The sequence below is a fragment of the Engystomops pustulosus genome, chromosome 4, assembly GCF_040894005.1.
Source record: "Engystomops pustulosus chromosome 4, aEngPut4.maternal, whole genome shotgun sequence".
In the NCBI taxonomy this organism is placed as follows: Eukaryota; Metazoa; Chordata; class Amphibia; order Anura; family Leptodactylidae; genus Engystomops; species Engystomops pustulosus.
Window position 1 is genome coordinate 132,649,918 of NC_092414.1, and position 20,077 is coordinate 132,669,994.

Genomic DNA, 20,077 nt, shown 5'->3' on the forward strand with positions numbered 1-20,077 from the left:
CAAACGGCTTACTTACGCCTACAGTAGCGTTATATATATTTGATTTCTGGTTGATCTGCTGGTGGCTGTAGTTGTTGCAGTGCATCTACTAGCAAATTGTGAGCAATTTGGAGTGAGACTTGCGACCACTGTGTTTTGCGCTTAGTGACGCACATATCCATCGCAAAGACCGAAGTGGGAAAATTTATTAGGGCCCGGGGTTGGATTTCAATTAGGCACAGTCTGCCATTTCCTTTTTTATTTTACGTTTATTTTTTTCATAACTCAGCGTCATCTCATCTGGCATAGTAGTGTGCTTTAATACTTGGCTAGAAAATAGCCATAGGAGAATCCAAACGGCTTACTTACGCCTACAGTAGCGTTATATATATTTGATTTCTGGTTGATCTGCTGGTGGCTGTAGTTGTTGCAGTGCATCTACTAGCAAATTGTGAGCAATTTGGAGTGAGACTTGCGACCACTGTGTTTTGCGCTTAGTGACGCACATATCCATCGCAAAGACCGAAGTGGGAAAATTTATTAGGGCCCGGGGTTGGATTTCAATTAGGCACAGTCTGCCATTTCCTTTTTTATTTTACGTTTATTTTTTTCATAACTCAGCGTCATCTCATCTGGCATAGTAGTGTGCTTTAATACTTGGCTAGAAAATAGCCATAGGAGAATCCAAACGGCTTACTTACGTCTACAGTAGCGTTATATATATTTGATTTCTGGTTGATCTGCTGGTGGCTGTAGTTGTTGCCATAGCAATAGGATAGCATCGTTTGGTTTTAAAAACTAAAAAACACACACAAAAAAAAAATAGCCATAGCAATAGGATAGCATCGTTTGGTTTTAAAAACTAAAAAACACACACAAAAAAAAAAACACAAAAAAAAAGGTAAAAAAAAAATTAAAGTTATAACTCTCATTTTCAAAATGTTTAACCCGAGGGCTAGGGGTAGAGGACGAGGGCGGGGACGTGGGCGTCCAACTACTGCAGGGGTCAGAGGCCGTGGTCCTGGGCGGGGTGAGACACCACCTGCTGATGAGGGAGCAGGGGAACGCCGCAGAGCTACACTCCCTAGGTTCATGTCTGAAGTTACTGGGACTCGTGGTAGAGCACTGTTGAGGCCAGAACAGTGCGAACAGGTGATGTCGTGGATTGCCGACAATGCTTCGAGCAATTTGTCCACCAGTCAGTCTTCCACGCAGTCCACCCATGTCACCGAAATCGGCACTCCTCCAGCTCCTGCACCTCAGCCTCCTCCCCCCCAGTCTGCCCCCTCCCAGCAAAATTTGCCATTTGAACCGGCATACTCTGAGGAACTGTTTTCTGGACCCTTCCCACAGTCACAAACCACTTGTCCGGTTGCTGATGAGCAATTTTCCGATGCCCAGGTTTTCCACCAGTCGCAGTCTGTGGGTGATGATGACCTTGTTGACGTAGTGGAAGAAGTGTGTAAAGAGGTGTCCGACGATGAGGAGACACGGTTGTCAGACAGTGGGGAAGTTGTTGTCAGGGCAGGAAGTCCGAGGGGGGAGCAGACTGAGGGATCGGAGGATGATGAGGTGACAGACCCAAGCTGGGTTGAGAGGCCGGGTGAACACAGTGCTTCTGAGACGGAGGAGAGTCCTCGACCAGAACAGGTTGGAAGAGGCAGTGGTGGGGCCAGACGGAGAGGCAGGGCCAGAGCTGGTGCATCAGCGCCAAATGTGTCAACTAGTGAAGCTCCCGTGGCGAGGGCTCCTGCGGCGAGGGCTAGATTTTCAGAAGTCTGGAGGTTCTTTAAGGAAACACCGGATGACCGACGGACTGTGGTGTGCCACATTTGCCAAACCAGGATCAGCAGGGGTTCCACCACTACTAGCTTAACTACCACCAGTATGCGCAGGCATATGAATGCTAAACACCCCACTCAGTGGCAACAAGCGCGTTCACCTCCGGCCGTGCACACCACTGCTCCTTCCCCTGTGTCAGCTGATAGTCAGCCCCCTGCCCAGGACCCTGCCACAAAAACCCCATCGTCGCCTCCACGATCCTCCACAGCATCCACCAGCGTTCAGCTCTCCATACCCCAGACGCTGGAGCGGAAACGCAAATATAGTGCAACCCACCCGCACGCCCAAGCCCTTAATGTGCACATCTCCAGATTGCTAAGCCTGGAGATGCTGCCCTATAGGCTAGTAGAGACCGAGGCCTTTCGCAGCCTCATGGCGGCGGCCGCCCCTCGGTATTCGGTTCCTAGCCGCCACTACTTTTCCCGATGTGCCGTCCCAGCCCTGCACCAGCACGTGTCAGACAACATAATCCGTGCCCTGACCAACGCCGTTTCTGACAAGGTCCACCTGACCACGGACACGTGGACGAGTGCTGCCGGGCAGGACCACTATATATAGCTGACGGCACATTGGGTTAACTTGGTGGAGGCTGGGACCGAGTCTGACCCTGCGGCTGGTCATATACTGCCGACGCCGAGGATTGCGGGGCCTACCTCGGTCCAGGTGTTTCAGGCCTACTATGCCTCCTCCTCCTCCCACCCCTCCTCCACCTCCTCCTCCGAACGACCATCCGTGGGCATGGCGCCATCAGTCGGTAGCTCTAGGCACAGCAGCAGTGCCGTCGCTAAGCGACAGCAGGCGGTGCTCAAACTGCTGAGCCTAGGCGATAAAAGGCACACCGTCCAAGAACTATTACAGGGCATCACGGCGCAGACTGATCTGTGGCTGGCACCGCTGAACCTGAAGCCAGGCATGGTTGTGTGTGACAACGGCCGTAACCTGGTGGCGGCTCTGCAACTCGGCAGACTGACACATGTGCCATGCCTGGCCCATGTGTTAAATCTGATAGTTTAGCGTTTCCTCAAGACATACCCCAATCTGTCTGATTTGCTCACGAAGGTGCGCCGCATCTGTGCGCATTTCAGGAAGTCCAGCACAGATGCTGCCACTCTCAGGGCAGCGCAGCGCCGCCTCCAACTGCCCGCTCACCGACTGTTGTGCGACGTGCCCACGAGGTGGAATTCAACACTGACCATGTTATCCAGAGTTTACCAGCAGCGCCGAGCGATTGTAGACTGCCAGATGTCAACTTCCACCAGAACTGGTAGTCAGGTCAGTCAGCTTCCTCAAGTCTACAATGAGGAGTGGACGTGGATGTCTGATATCTGTTAGGTGCTGAGTAACTTTGAGGAGTCAACACAGATGGTCAGTGGCGATGCCGCCATCATCAGCCTCACCATCCCGCTGCTTGGCCTGTTGAAAAACTCTCTGATCAGCATGAAGTCGGAAGCTTTGCGCTCGTCACAAGAGACGGGGGAAGAAGATTCCCTTGTTGATAGCCAAAGCACCCTTAGGTCTGTTTCTCAGCGCATATCGGAGGAGGTGGAGGTGGAGGAGGATGAGGAGGAAGAGGAGGAGAATGTTGGCGAGACACGAGAGGGGACCATTGTTGAGTCCTTCACTGTTCAGCGTGTATGGGCAGAAGAAGAGGAGTTGGAGGAGTTGGAGGAGGAGGAAATGGACAGTCAGGCCAGTGAGGGGAGTGAATTCTTACGCGTTGGTACTCTGGCGCATATGGCAGATTTCATGCTAGGCTGCCTATCCCGTGACCCTCGCGTTCAAAGAATTTATTCCAGCACCGATTACTGGGTGTTCACTCTCCTGGACCCACGGTACAAGCAAAATCTTTCCACTCTCATCCCTGGAGAGGAAAGGAGTGTGAGAATGCATGAATACCAGCAGGCCCTGGTGCACAAGCTGAAACAGTATTTCCCTTCTGACAGCGCTAGCGGCAGAGTGCGTAGTTCTGCGGGACAAGTAGCGAGGGAGAGTAGGCGAGCAGGCAGCTTGTCCAGCACTGGCAAGGGTACGCTTTACAAGGCTTTTGCCAGCTTTATGTCACCCCAGCAAGACACTGTCACCTGTCCCCAGTCTCGGCAGAGTAGGGCTGATCTTTACAGAAAGATGGTGAGGGAGTACGTAGCTGACCATACCATCGTCCTAAATGATCACACAGCTCCCTACAACTACTGGGTTTCAAAGCTGGACATGTGGCACGAACTGGCGCTGTACGCCTTGGAGGTTCTTGCCTGCCCTGCCGCTAGCGTCTTGTCCGAGCGGGTTTTCAGTGCAGCTGGTGGCATCATCACCGATAAGCGTACACGCCTGTCGACTGACAGCGCTGACAGGCTGACGCTTATCAAGATGAATAAAGCCTGGATTTCTCCTAATTTCCAATCTCCACCAGGTGAAGGAAGCTCAACCTGAATAATTTATCCACTCCTCCTCCTCCTCATTTTCCTCCTTCTCCTCCTCTTTGTACAGTAAAGCAGAGGAAACTGGCTATTTTTTTACAGGGCCCACTGGCTCTAGCTATAGTACTTTATGCATTTAATTTTTATGGAGGGCCACCGACCCGGTCCTCTGTTTTAAACAATTTTTGGGAGTGCCACATACAGGCACTCAATCTATTCCATTTTTATGGAGGGCCACCTACCTGCTCCCTGGTTTGAAAACTTTTTTGGACTGCCACGTACAGGCACTCAATCTATTCCATTTTTATGGAGGGCCACCTACCTGCTCCTCTGGTTTGAAAACTTTTTTGGACTGCCACATACAGGCACTCAATCTATTCCATTTTTATGGAGGGCCACCTACCTGCTCCTCTGGTTTGAAAACTTTTTTGGACTGCCACATACAGGCACTCAATCTATTCCATTTTTATGGAGGGCCACCTACCTGCTCCTCTGGTTTGAAAACTTTTTTGGACTGCCACATACAGGCACTCAATCTATTCCATTTTTATGGAGGGCCACCTACCTGCTCCTCTGGTTTGAAAACTTTTTTGGACTGCCACATACAGGCACTCAATCTATTCCATTTTTATGGAGGGCCACCTACCTGCTCCTCTGGTTTGAAAACTTTTTTGGACTGCCACATACAGGCACTATCCAAATTGAATTGTCTCCATAGCAGCCTCCACACGTTGTCTCCATTGCTACCTCCAAAAGTCGTCCATATAGCTGCCTCCATACATCGTCCCTTTATCAAACGAGGTGTGTCAGGCCGAAATTTGGGTTGTTTTCATGGATTCCACATCAAAGTTGTTAACTTTGTCGCCACCCTGCTGTGTTATCCACAAAATACACTGGCAAACTTTTACCATTTACGGATATTATTTCAGCGCTTCTTGCGCATCTGTTTACATTCCCCTCACCCGCCATATCCTAAACTTATAAGAACGCTACTACACTTGATCTTATACAAAAGGTTCTTAGAAGTGCTTTTTGGGGAGTAGCCTAGAGACAGGGGCTTGGATTGGCGAAAGCTCGCCTGGCAGCGGAGCGCCAGCTCCATGCCAAGAACCAACTAACATAGTTTTGACTGCAGCACCTTTAATCTACTACTAGTTCACTGCCTCCATACATGGCCGCCTTATCAAACGTGCTGTGTCAGGCAGAATTTTGGGTTGTTTTCATGGCTTCCACAACAAACTTGTTAACTTTGTCGCCACCCTGCTGTGTAATCCTCAAAATATACTGGCAAACTTTTACCATTTACGGATATTATTTCAGCGCTTCTTGCGCATCTGTTTACATTCCCCTCACCCGCCATATCCTAAACTTATAAGAACGCTACTACACTTGATCTTATACAAAAGGTTCTTAGAAGTGCTGTTTGGGGAGTAGCCTAGAGACAGGGGCTTGGATTGGCGAAAGCTCGTCTGGCAGCGGAGCGCCAGCTCCATGCCAAGAACCAACTAACATAGTTTTAACTGCAGCACCTTTAATCTACTACTAGTTCACTGCCTCCATACATGGCCGCCTTATCAAACGTGCAGTGTCAGGCAGAATTTTGGGTTGTTTTCATGGCTTCCACAACAAACTTGTTAACTTTGTCGCCACCCTGCTGTGTAATCCTCAAAATATACTGGCAAACTTTTACCATTTACGGATATTATTTCAGCGCTTCTTGCGCATCTGTTTACATTCCCCTCACCCGCCATATTCCAAACTTATAAGAACGCTACTACACTTAACTTGGTGCAGGCTGGGACCGAGTCTGACCCTGGGGCTGGTCATATACTGCCGACGCAGAGGATTGCGGGGCCTACCTCGGTCCAGGTGTTTCAGGCCTACTATGCCTCCTCCTCCTCCCACCCCTCCTCCACCTCCTCCTCCTCCTCCGAATTACCATCCGTGGGCATGGCGCCATCAGTCGGTAGCTCTAGGCACAGCAGCAGTGCCGTCGCTAAGCGACAGCAGGCGGTGCTCAAACTGCTGAGCCTAGGTGATAAAAGGCACACCGCCCAAGAGCTATTACAGGGCATTCCGCATCAAACTTGTTAACTTTGTCGCCACCGTGCTGTGTAAGCCACAAAATATACTGGAAAACTTTTTTCATTTACGGATATTATTTCAGCGCTTCTTGCGCAGATGTTTACATTCCCCTCACCCGCCATATCCCAAACTTATAAGAACGCTACTACACTTGATCTTATACAAAAGGTTCTTAGAAGTGCTGTTTGGGGAGTAGCCTAGAGACAGGGGCTTGGATTGGCAAAAGCTCGCCTGGCAGCGGAGCGCCAGCTCCATGCCAAGATCCAACTAACATAGTTTTAACTGCAGCACCTTTAATCTACTACTAGTTCACTGCCTCCATACATGGTCCCCTTATCAAACGAGCTGTGTCAGGCAGAATTTTGGATTGTTTTCATGGCTTCCATGTTAACTTTGTCGCCACCCTGCTGTGTAATCCACAAAATATACTGGCAAACTTTTATCATGTACCGATATTATTTGAGCGCTTCTTGCTCACCTCCTTTGGTTCCTCTCTGCCACCCATTGGTTTGAAGCCTGAGTCCATTTAGGGTATGTTGCCATGCCACTCTCTAGCCTGCCGCTGCTGCCGCTGCCTCTGCATGCCGTCCCCTATAGTGTCAGGGTCAATTATTGGATGTTTTAGATGCTATCTAGCCTCATTCGGTCACTCTGTCATGGCCATGCTGTTGCCTATAATTTTGGCATAATGGTGCGATTAAGCAGCCTCAGAGGCATCCATGCATGCTGCCCCTGCTGTTTCCTGTCCATTTCCGTGGTGTTTCCATCCTTTTCTGAGGTTCCCAGGTGTTTGGCCAAGCTTCCCTGTGCAGAGCCTTGGTCCCCTTGAAAAATGCTCGAGTCTCCCATTGACTTCAATGGGGCTCGTTACTCGAAACGAGCACTCCAGCATCGGGAAAAGTTCGTCTCGAATAACGAGTACCCGAGCATTTTAGTGCTCGCTCATCTCTAGTTCTTATGTACAGTATTGCACTTGGCTATTCGATTAGTTATAGATAATAACAACTGGTTTTTACTATTATGTATTGATAATTACAGAAACGGTACCACATGGTTATCAGACATCCAAACCAAAAGAAGCAATCATAAAGTGCATCTGTGTCTTTACATTAATCTCGTACACATGTTAGTACAAAGTGACTATCTATTTTCAGACCCAGCATAAAGCAAGCTTGAATAATTTCATATCCTCCAATGCATAACCATAAATTGCACCCTTGCCCGTATAGTGCATACATTTAATTCATAATATATACATTTAATCCATGATATGAAATTTCATGGGAGATAGATATAAATAAGGGGAAAAGAAGGATTACAGACCATCCATAGATGAATACCAAAGTGCTGTTGTGCGAAGGATTAGATACTATCGCAATATATTACATTGCACATTTCCCTTAACCTCCAGCACCATCCCCAAATAGTGTTACATTTTAAATCTTTGTAGTAACACCAAAAACATAAAGGGTGACAGGATACTTAGCTTGCATGTAATCAACGCCTGGGCACAATTATTTGGACGTGGCCTTCCCCCCACTTAGCGATCTCCTTATAAAGTGTCTCCTCTTGGCGTGTATAAGTTGCTATTGCGCATGCGTGAACCCGGTCAATAACTTCCGGGTACTGGGTTAGTTCTATTCAGTCGCATATCCGTTAAGGGCGCATGTGCCTCATTGTATATTCAGGTGCATGTCCCTGTCATGCGCAGCTGTGTTCTCAACCATTTGGGCGCACGTATCATAGGATGTGCGCATGTACTAGGATTCTACAACGATCGCACCTCTATAAAAAACTGGTTATTCAGGCGCACGTCCCCATTGGGCGCAACTGTTTCCTTAACCATTTGGGCGCAGATATAATAAGATGTGCGCATGTCCTAAGATTATTGCAGCATATGCGCATCTATGATGACTAGTTACATGATAATATCTTGTACCCTATGAATTGCATATATACTAAAACAAATGCAATTTTTTTCTATTCTAGTTTTCCTCCAATAAAATTGGACAAATATAAACAAAACTATATAAATGAGGTATCACCGTAATCGTAGTGATCCGTAGAATAAATATAACATATTATTGTTATGCTACAGTGAACCCCCCCCCAAAAAAAATGCTGAAAATCCAAAACAAGAATTGATGATTTTATTTTCCTCCACAAGAAAATTGTTAATAAAATTGCTTCAATAAGCTAAAATCCCACTAAAATAAAGGTTTTTTTTTTTTACAGTGTATCTTGTCTCGCAAAAAATAAGCCCTTATTTGTCTAAATTGCTTAAAAAATAAACAAAGATTGTATAGCCTATTCCCGACGTGCATTGTCATAGAACGGTGCGGCGGGTAGTGACTTGCCAACACGGTTCAGACACAGTGATCGGGGCAAGATGGCTGCTGTTCCTGGCGGCCATCCATCCTGCCCCATGGAACAGAAGGGTTACGTCCCCCCGCATCCCTCCCAGTTAATGATCGCTGCTATTAGCTCATCAATGCAGACCAGCCAATAGCAGCGAACTTAATTATGACGTCAGTAATACCGATCACCATGTCTGTAGACATGGTGAGCGGGGCAGGGTGGCGGCTGTTCCTGACAGCCACCAATTGTGCCTTGCAGTCCAGGGGGTTTTTGCTGCCCCCCTCTGTCCATATTTGCCGATATTGGCTGGTCGATTTGGTCCAGCCGAAAGCAGCAGTATTCGTCACAATGGGCATCGCTAGGGTGAATAAGAGCAACACTTGGCAATAATTTCCCTACGAAAAACGAAGATATGGTACAAAAGAGCTGGCCGTGTACATTGTACAGATGATGCTGTACAACTCTTACGAGCTGTTCCAATGTGCAGGTCCTGTCGTATCATTTCTCCGTTTTCAAGAGGAAGATATTAGGAAACTAATATTGGGACAAGAAGGACGGGGCCCCAGTACCTCTGGTTTAGATGTTCCTGTGTTTTGCCAGGACAGCATTTTCCCGGTGAATTCTGCTGCTTCTCTTTTGGAACAGACTCTTTATTGAGTCCTACCTTTAGAAGCAGCAAAATTCACCGGGAAAATGCTGTCCTGGCAAAACACAGGAACATCTAAACCAGAGGTACTGGGAGTTAGGATGGACACTACATACTACTAAGAGACCTGCGACAACTCCAGAGTGACAAAAGTTTAGTTGGTCCCTTGATATATACTACCTCCTTATACACTAGACATTCACAATTCACGCCCAACCTGTTGTGAATTCATTTCGGTAAAATGAATAATTGTAACAACTGTTAGGTCACGTTGCTCCCTATACCCCTACATTATTTCATAAGGGGCGCCACATAACGGGCACTGAACTTTCCAGAAATAATTGCAATTTCCATCTTGGACTCCATTGCACATCATATTTGGAAACCACCTGTATGTTCAAAATGCTCATTTCACCACGTGTATTATACTACACCAAATATTACACCATGCTATATTCCTCAAGGGGTGTACTTTCAACAATTAGGGTCACTTTTCGGGTTTTCCTCTGTTTTGGTACCACTACGGCTCTCCAAATGTATCCTGACTAGAGATGAGCGAGCACTAAAATGCTCGAGTGCTCGTTATTCGAGACGAACTTTTCCAGATGCTCGAGTGCTCGTCTCGAATAACGAGCCCCATTGAAGTCAATGGGAGACTCGAGCATTTTTCAAAGGGACCATGGTTCGGGAATAAAATGTGTTAATTAATTGAAAAAGAATGTCTTCTGATAAGTTAGCAGATGTATGCAAACATCTGCAATCTATTCTTCACTGCTCCGCGCGTATATTATCTCCCGACAAGTTAGCAGATGTGAAGAACAGTGAAGAATAGGATCATTTAAGTGAAAAACACAGTGAAGAATAGATTGCAGATGTTCGGCACATCTGCTTACTTGTCGGGAGATACGCTGTCTCCGTGCCCCGCTGTCTCCGTGCCCCGCTGTCTCCGTGCCCCGCTGTCTCCGTGCCCCGCTGTCTCCGTGCCCCGCTGTCTCCGTGCCCCGCTGTCTCCGTGCCCCGCTGTCTCCGTGCCCCGATGTCTCCGTGCCCCGCTGTCTCCGCGCCCCGCTGTCTCCGTGCCCCGCTGTCTCCGTGCCCCGCTGTCTCCGTGCCCCGCTGTCTCCGTGCCCCGATGTCTCCGTGCCCCGATGTCTCCGTGCCGCTCCGTGCCGCTCCCCGATGTCTCCGTGCAACGATGTCTCCGTGCGGCTCCCCGCCGCTCCCCGATGTCTCCGTGCCCCGATGTCTCCGTGCCCCGATGTCTCCGTGCCGCTCCGTGCCGCGGCCTGATGTCTCCGTGCTGCCGCTGCCCCATGTCTTCGTGCTGCCGCTGCCCCATGTCTCCGTGCTGCTCCCCGGTGTCTCTGTGCTGCTCCCCGGTGTCTCTGTGCTGCTCCTCGTTGTCTCTGTCCTGCTCACCGTGTTCTGCAATGTGTTCTTCACACATATATATTGTTCTTCACATACTATTTTGTTCGCACCGTTCCGCGCGTATCTCCCGACAAGTAAGCAGATGTGCCGAACATCTGTAATCTATTCTTCACTGTGTTTTTCACTGTGTTTTTCACTTAAATGATCCTGTGGTCACTGTGTTCACTGTTTTTATTCTATTCTTCATTGTTCTTCACTGTGTTTTTTTAATTAAATGCTCGATCTCGAGCAGGGGAAATACTCGTCCGAGCAACGAGCCGTTTCGAGTACCTTAATACTCGAACGAGCATCAAGCTCGGACGAGTATACTCGCTCATCTCTAATCCTGACACATGTGAAGGATTTCTGTCAAATTTGGCCTCTAAAAGACAAACATTCCTCTTTTCCTCCACTGTGCGCCCATAAAGCATTTTATATGCACATGTGGGGTACTTCTACACTCGGGAGAAATAGTTTTACACCTTTTTTGGGGTTATTTAATATATTTTCCCTTGTGGCCTACAAATTAGGGGTAAAGTGACATTTATAGGAAAATTTTCACCTATTTAATGTTTAGGGCCTAATTGGATCATTTACCTGTAGGGGCAAATACATATATTACACATTGCTCAATTCTCTAAGGGGTGTGCATTCAAAAATTAGGGTCACTTTTCAGATTCTTATCTGTTTTATACCACTAGGGTTCTCCAAATGCATGTCAAACATTTCTGTCAAATTTGGCTTCTAAAAGGCAAACATCCCCCTTTCCTTTTAGTGTGCGCCCATACAACATTTTATTTACACATGTGGGGTACTTCTACACTTGAGCGAAATAGCTTTACACATTTTTGGGGGTTATTAAATTATTTTATCCCTTGTGGCTATAAAAAAAATTAGGGGTAAAATGACCTTTATAAGAAAATTTTCACCTTTACGGACAAATACACATATTACACCTTGCTAAATTCTCTAAGGGGTGTGCTTTCCAAAATGGTGATACTTGTTGGGGTTCCCCTCTGTTTTGGTACCACTACGGCTCTCTAAATGCATCCTGACACATGTCAATTTTGGCTTCTAAAAGGCCAACGCCCCTCTTTCCCTTCTGAGCTTCACTGTGTACCCATACAACATTTTATTTGCATCTGTGGGGCAATTTTATACTCAGGATTTTGGGGTTGTTTCATCTTTAATGCCTTATGGGATGCAAAAATTAGCCTAAAAGAGACTTTTTTGGGAAAATGTTCACCTTTTTTCCCTTTTGGGGCCAAATTTAATCAAACACCTGTTGGGGCAAATACACAAATTACACCTTGCTAAACTCTCCAAGGGGTGTACTTTCCAAAATGGTGTCTCTTGTTGGGGCTTTCAGTTTTGATGCCATTATGGCTCTCCAAATGCATCCTGACACATGAAAACTTTTTCAGCCATATTTGCCCTCCAAAAATGAAACAACGCTCTTTCCATTCCAAGTGCCCCCCTGTGCCCGTACAGCAGGGTACAGTGACAAAATGGGTATTGGCATGCTCAGGAGGAATTGCCCTAAACATTGTAAACTGCATTTTCCTTTTTAACCCATTGTGAAGGTGCAAATTTTAGTGTTCAGTGAATCTATAGTAAGATAAAATTACATTTCTGTAATTTCACTTTCATTTATCTTTCACCTTCATGAAACGCTAATAGGGTTAACAAAATTCACAAAGGTTGTTTTGAATATTTTGAGGGGTGTAGTTTCTAAAATGGTGTCATTTGTGGGGGTTTTCTGCCATGTAGGCCTTACAAAGTCACTTCTAACTAAATTGACCCTGCAAAAGTAGGTTTTGATGATTTTCGTGAAAATCTGAAAAATTGCACCTAAAGTTATAAGCCTCCTAACATCCTAGAAAAAGAAAAAGATGTTTGAAAAATGATGCCAAGTTAAAGCAGACATATGGAAAAGGCCGACTGGAACATGTTTGAAAAATAGAGAAGTATTCCAGCACTCGAAAAATCTTCTAAAATCCCAACATTTTATTCTTTACATTAAAAACATGCAGCCATATCTTGTGTGACCACTGATACACGATCTACGCGTTTCGGACTAAATTGTTAAGTCCTTAGTCATGATCTATGTATGTCCACAAAACACACTACTTAAAACGAACACAGGTGAAACAGCACACAAGTAATTAGCACATGCACATAGAGCTTCAGCAGAGAAACAGAATGGTATATGATTATCAATATACTAAGGAATTGAGACATACTCATGCATGGTTTTGTGAGCTAAACAGACAAATGTTATATGTATCTAGCGGTAATAGATATGCATTATGCTTAAAAAATTCACACATGTGGACGTATTAATGGAGATCTAGACCGCAGAGATCAGATGCCTGTTCACACAGCATAATCGTCCGGGGAACAAATGGCGAAAATAATGGCGACCTAATACAGATACATAGTATCCGTTTTATTATTTAAGCCCAGTGGTGCCCTCATATTCAGATTTAGTATCCAGAACATTTCGCGATTTCGTAATTTTTGTATTCTATTTCCTCCTCTGGTGGGGATGGTAACCCTTTCGATGCCTGTGACTATCAGAGAAGAAAAATCTCCCTTATGTATATTGTAAAAGTGTTTTGACAAATTGGATATATTTTTATCCGTGTGTTTGGATCCATCTGTTATGTGTTCGGCTAATCTTCTTTTCAGAGGGCGTATGGTGCTGCCAATATATTGTATATTACATACAGTGCAGCAGGCTTGGTAAACAACAAACTTGGTGTTGCAGTTAATGAATGATTTTATGTTTCTTTGTATGTTGTCATGTGTAGAAACTAAATATTTTTTATTTGCCATATAGCAACAAGTGTTGCACCTAGCCCCTCTGCATGCATAAGACCCCTTAATGCTTAACCACGTTTCAGTATTGGTCAGTCTATTATTGAAATCAGAGGGTGAAACAGTGTTTCCTATTGTGCAGGCTCTCCGAGAAACAAATTGACAACCTGAATGTAAGATGTTCCTAAGTTTAGTGTCAGCATACAGTACTGGTAGATATATTTTAATAATATTAGTGATCTCTTTGTAGTCTTCACTCTAGGTGGTGGAGAAAACTACTCTTTGTGAGGAAGAAATTTGTTGAGTATTACTGCGTTCTTTTAAAAGAGATTCTCTTGATTTATTTTCTGCTATGTGTTTAGCTCTATTGATATAGGTACTGGAATAGCCCTTGGCTTGTAAAATGGAGTTACCAGATATTTTCTTACAGTATAATACAGAATCTATAACACCAGTATCAGGGTTTCCCTGTAATGTGACATCTAAAAATGTGATGTTACTGGTTCCAATGTCATGTGTAAATGCAAGATTATAATCATTACCATTAATGTAATTCATAAAATCATTTATGGATGCAGTTGGGCCTTTCCATTTGTTATTGCTAGAATAGATGAATTCCTGTTCCCACCACGAAACATAGATGTTCGCTAGTGACGGAGAAAAACATGAGCCCATAGGGCATCCTTGGGTCTGCAAAAAATACTTCTTATTAAAAGAAAAAAAAATATTTTTGAGAAGAACATTTGTGACAGTTATTATATATTGTTGTAAATCCTCAGAATAATCGGTGTATAACTGCATATGATGTTTCAACGCCAAAAGAGCCTTTTTATGCGGTATGCTTGTGTACAGAGCTGTTATGTCACACGTGACCCATATGCAATCTTTATGCCAAGTGATTTTAGACATTGTTCTAAGAACCTGTTTTGTGTCTTGTAGATAAGCTGGTGTCTGTTTCACTATTGGTTGCAAGTGACTATCTAACCATATACTAAGACGTTCTAATAAAGAATAGACCCCCGATATAATGGGGCGTAGGGGAGGAGGGAACACTTCTTTATGTAATTTTGGTAGGGCATGAAATAGAGGGCATACATACAACATTTGTCTGTTCAGCTCACAAAACCATGCATGAGTATATGTCTCAATTCCTTAGTATATTGATAATCATATACCATTCTGTTTCTCTGCTGAAGTTCTATGCGCATGTGCTAATTACTTGTGTGCTGTTTCACCTGTCTGTGTTCCTTTTTAGTAGTGTGTTTGGTGGACATACATAGATCATGACTAAGGACTTAACAATTTAGTCCGAAACGCGTAGATCGTGTATCAGTGGTCACACAAGATATGGCTGCATGTTTTTAATGTAAAGAATAAAATGTTGGGATTTTAGAAGATTTTTTGAGTGCTGGAATACTTCTCTACTTTTCAAATATGGAAAAGGTTAGTTATCAAGTTATTTTAGTGATATGACCAACTTTCCAAAAAGTAGAAAATTTTGAATTTGGAAAATATAGTTTTTTTCAAAATTTTTGCCAAATTTCCATTTATTTCATAAATAAATACTAAACATATTGATTAAATTTCTCGACCAACATGAAGTACAATGTGTCACGAAAAAACAATCTCAAAATCAACTGGATATGTTAAAGCGTTCCAAAGTTATAACCACTTAAATAGACGCATGTCAGATTTTAAAAAATGGGCCGTGTCAGGAAGGTGAAAAGTGGCTTCAGCGTTAAGGGGTTAAAATGAAAGCTGCAATTTGGTGCTTCAAACCTCTTGAGTCTATCAGTCCTACAAACCATTGATTTCTATTGTTATGAGCAATTCTGGGACAATTTTTTTTTGTTAGAAATGTTATTAAGGAAGAAAAGAAACAACGGGGCTCCATACAATATATAGGAACTTTGCTTTAGTGTTTATGTTTTGTCTTGTAATTTCATCAAAATCAAGCATGGTAACCCAAGGACTTTTACTCAGTCATGCTGTGACTGTGGTAATCTTCCTATATTTGTTACCAATGGCCAGTCTAACAGCCTGTGTAGCTGCAAAACAAGGTGGCTCTGGTAACACCCCCAGAGCCCTTATGGTTCATTAGCAGGCACGCTGGAGAGGAGGACACATTAGGCACGCTGGAGAGGAGGACAGGTGAGCTTACCCCTCCCCTCTCCTTAGATAATAGAGCTGCATGGTCGTTCTTACGGCCAAAAAAAGAGCAAGCCCTGTCCTTTTTGCAAACACAGCACAGTACTTATATTGTGCTCACCGTATCGAGCCCGGGTGTCATAGACGACTATGGGGGATGTTTATCCGGGCGCAAATTTTCAGTCATTTATATGTCCCACATACGTTCGTGTAAATGCAGCCTAAGTCTCCCTTGTTTATAATGCGTGATGATATGATGCTATAGATTATTTTCCATCTCACATGTTCATAGGCCATGGAGAAATGATAAAGCTTGCAGTTGTACAACATCATGTTTATTTAACTCTTTTTGGAGTTATTACAATACATAGATAAAAACATCAAATTATACCAAAAAAACTTTTAATATACTTTTATATGAATTTTTTTTACATTTTTGTTAATTTATATTATTTTTATTTATCAGGGATCTGTGGGACCTGCCGGGGCTCCTGGGCCAAAGGTTTGTTTAAATTCTTTTAAAGAGGTTGTACTAAGGTTTGAAAAGTGGTGAGCTATCCATGTAATTTTCTAGTTCTCATTTTGAAGTTTAATTCCACCAGTATCACCATTTTACTGGATAGGTTCTAAATGCTGGATCCATCTGGATCCAACTGCTGGTACAAAATGTCTGGGACGAACCATGAGTTATTAAAGGGATTACTACAATATGTGAACTGCAACTAATGAATATATTCATTAATATGCATTTTTTTTTATCAAGGGTGCACAAGGCTTACAAGGAATTGACGGAACAGCTGGTTTAAGGGTAAACAAAAACTATTTAATGTCATATAAGTAGGCTAAGTTTAAATAAGGAGTTGTTTAATAGTGGAATTCATAAAATAATTTCATTATATTTGTTTACTTCAGGGTAAGAAGGGTCAAGATGGTGAAAAAGGCGAAAAAGTAAGTCCTCATGATTTGGCTGATAGTTTACTTATAAAATCAATCTATACCGCATACACAATATACAGTATTTACGGCATCTCAATTATCTTAAGTTAATAATAGCAACTTGTTCTTACTTGTAATAAGAAGATAATATTTACTTGCAGGGAGAGCGTGGGGATATTGGACCCATTGGACCTGCTGGTAGAGCTGTAAGTAAATAACTGGAGTAACTGCAGATAATCCTTATGATTTCTTTATTTAATTTTATTCTTGTTCTGAATTCAAGTATTTGTACACAGTATTTTTTTTTAGATATATTGGGCTTATTTTACTTTTGGGTTAACCCATATTTTTTTTAAAAAAACAAGTAAAGTGAAAAACAGGTAATATGTTCTGCAGATAAAAGATTACAAGAATGTCCCATTGTCGTTAAGGCTGATGCCACACGCACCGCTTTGTCTGTGATTTCAAACGCAAACTCAGACAAAGCCGCACCCACTGGGGCGGGCCACGGGCCGATCGCATTGGCGTTTCTATGGAAACGCCTGCGATCGGGAACGAGACGCCGGTGTTTTGCGTTAATTTAATACAAAACACCGGCGGCTCGTTCCCAATCGCAGGTGTTTCCATAGAAACGCCGATGCTATCGGCCGCGGCCCGCCCCAGTGGGTGCGGCTTTGTCTGCATTTGTGTTTGCAGCCTAAGGATGCATGAGACAGCTCACATATACTGTACAAAGTGTTTACAGAGATATTCTCCCCAAGGAGCAATAATTCTAGCACTGTATATTCAAAATTTTATTGAGCATGACATATTTTCTTTTGTTACATAAATTGAAATAAAATTAGAAGCAAATAGAGGTACAGTACTTATAGGCCTCTACTTCTGCCCTATAGCAGCACTTTTGAAAACATATAAGGTTTACAAGTTGTATGTGTGAACCCTTAGAGCTATTTAAATATGTATATCCCTATTGATTATATTTTAACAGGGACTTCCTGGGCCTACTGGACAAAAAGGAGATCAGGTAATAAGAAACCTTCACATTAAATATGGGTATCAACCCCATTTCCACAAAAAAAGAAAATCCCATGAACTGTTAATTTGTTTTAAATACCTCTAAACTTGTACGTTGATTAAAAAAAAGGTAGCACTTAAATATACAAACATGAACAATCTGTAGAAATTTGGTATTTTGTGATCAATCTGAACAAATCTGGATTTTTATAATATAGTTATTGAGATATAACTATATTATATAAACTATGCTATCTCAATGATCATACTGACCCAAGGAATAAAGCAGAGGTGTCATCTGGACCACACATTGAAATCTGTGAAAATAAAGTCCATCACAAGTCGACGCAACTGTATATATTTGCCAATTTCACCACATTTGGAATTTATTTCCAGCTACCTTAGGGTCAAAAGAGGCTACTGGGTCTTCACATGTAATAACAATATCTTCCGTGTACAACCCGACCTTATATTCTGCACGACCACATTTTTTTCAATGAATTACCTAATTTATTCTGTCTATGCTAGAGTCTTTATAAAAAAAAAATGTAAAAAATGGACAAGAGCTGGCATCAATGCCTTGTTCCATTCATAATACTAGCTATTAGACAAAAACTTATGGCTTATTATATAACAACATTATCAGTTCTGGAAAAGTTCTTACGGAGTCCAAATTGGACCAGTGATCAGTATGAAATCCCAGGCTTTTTCAGCATCTATTGACAAAAGTGCATGGGGAAAATGTATGTATGCTATATAAAGATATAATAATTCATACTGGATTGTATTTATTGACTTATGTTTCAAATATTGCATTGTATTGTATTTTTGCAGGGAATACAAGGTTTTCCCGGGGCTCCAGCAATGGGGGTAACCATTATTATTTAATTATTAATAAATTGTTTATTAAGTTATACATTCATTCATTAGTTTGTTCAATTAATTCCTTTTTAATACAGAGAACAAACAATTGGGAATCTGAAGTAAATTGTCTAAAAATGCTCTGCATTAATGTTGTGTGGAAATAAAAGAAAGTTTCTTGTACTGTTGTTACCCTAAAATGATGGGTAAATGGAGCAGATTATATATACTAATTACAGTATTTTTCGGACTATAAGGCGCACCGGAGTATAAGGCGCACCATCAATAAATGCCTGCTAAAATGTCTAGGTTCATATATAAGGCGCACTGGACTATAAGGCGCACCTGATTATAAGGATGAATGACCAGCAGGTGGCAGACCTGTGCACAGTTCAAGGCAGCTGTTGTCTGTAAGTAAGGTTCATATATAAGGCGCACTGGAATATAAGGCGAACCTTTGATTTCTGAGAAAATCAAAGGATTTTTTGTGCGCCTTATAGTCCAAAAAATACGGTAGAAATGGCGCATTGATTCTCACGAAGTGGAATTCGTTTAGAATTTCAGGAAAACTTCGGTTCTGCACAAATTCGAAGTTTACGGTGATTCATGGGAACAATTTTTTTTCCCCTGCTGGCACAACGTGTTACATGGGGCAGAGAACTCTGGGAAGAAGAATGAACACCCTTGATCACATGTGCAGACATGTAAGGCAATCAGCGACCAGCAGTCAAATCCACATAGTTGCTGGAGTGATTTTTCTCAAAGTCCAGGGTGTCGGTTTTTGGGGTTCTGTATTCTGTAGTTCTGGTGTTCTGCTGTCGCCACCTCCACACTCTGTCAAAGTGCCACACTGTGGCCTACTATGTTGCTGCCACCACCAGAATTTGTCATTGTGCCACTCTCTGGCCTCATGCTGTTGCTACTGCTGCCGCCCCCCTACACACACTTTGATTGTGCCACTCTGTGGCCTACCATGTTTCCGTCACCTCCAGAATTTGTCATTGTGCCACTCTCTGACCTTCTGCTGCTGCCGCCACCTCCACACTCATTATCATTATGCCACTCTGCCACCCTATGCTGTTGCTACCACCTCCATAATTATTCATTATGCCACAGACCAAACCACGCTCACTATGCATATTTGAACATGGCACAAAGTTCTACAACACCCTACAGGCTCTCTGCAGCCAGGAAATACCTGTTTTTTAACGTGATTCGCCATTATTTGATTATTTTGTCTGGGGAACTCAGCGAAACGATTTTTTAAAAAATTCGGCCATCTCTTACACTAATGCTTTTTTTAAACATTTAACATGTTGTTTAACAATGTTGTATTCTTCAGGTTGTTGGACCAACTGGGAAGAAAGGTTCTAGGGTATGTATAAACACATTAATACATAACATGCTTTGCAGATTTTACTATGTCTTTACCTTAGTTAAAGGAACTATATGTAATTTTAATATATAAAGTATTTTCTGAAAAAATAAATACATACATTACCAACCTTGTGAAATCTTATTAATAATGATCATTGGATGTAGCTTATGGCATGAAAAAAGATAA

General features: G+C 43.2%; 1 protein-coding gene across 3 annotated transcripts in view; it reads left to right on the forward strand.

Moving 5' to 3' along the window:
• Positions 1–20,077, forward strand: part of LOC140127149 (uncharacterized) — a 246,094-nt gene that overhangs the window by 109,136 nt on the left and 116,881 nt on the right. For all 3 annotated transcript variants that reach the window (XM_072147489.1, XM_072147490.1, XM_072147488.1), the window contains 7 exons: positions 16,169–16,204; positions 16,466–16,510; positions 16,615–16,650; positions 16,800–16,844; positions 17,627–17,662; positions 18,487–18,522; positions 19,856–19,888. In XM_072147489.1, coding sequence (XP_072003590.1) covers positions 16,169–16,204; positions 16,466–16,510; positions 16,615–16,650; positions 16,800–16,844; positions 17,627–17,662; positions 18,487–18,522; positions 19,856–19,888 — 267 coding nt within the window. The remainder of the gene's footprint in view (positions 1–16,168; positions 16,205–16,465; positions 16,511–16,614; positions 16,651–16,799; positions 16,845–17,626; positions 17,663–18,486; positions 18,523–19,855; positions 19,889–20,077) is intronic.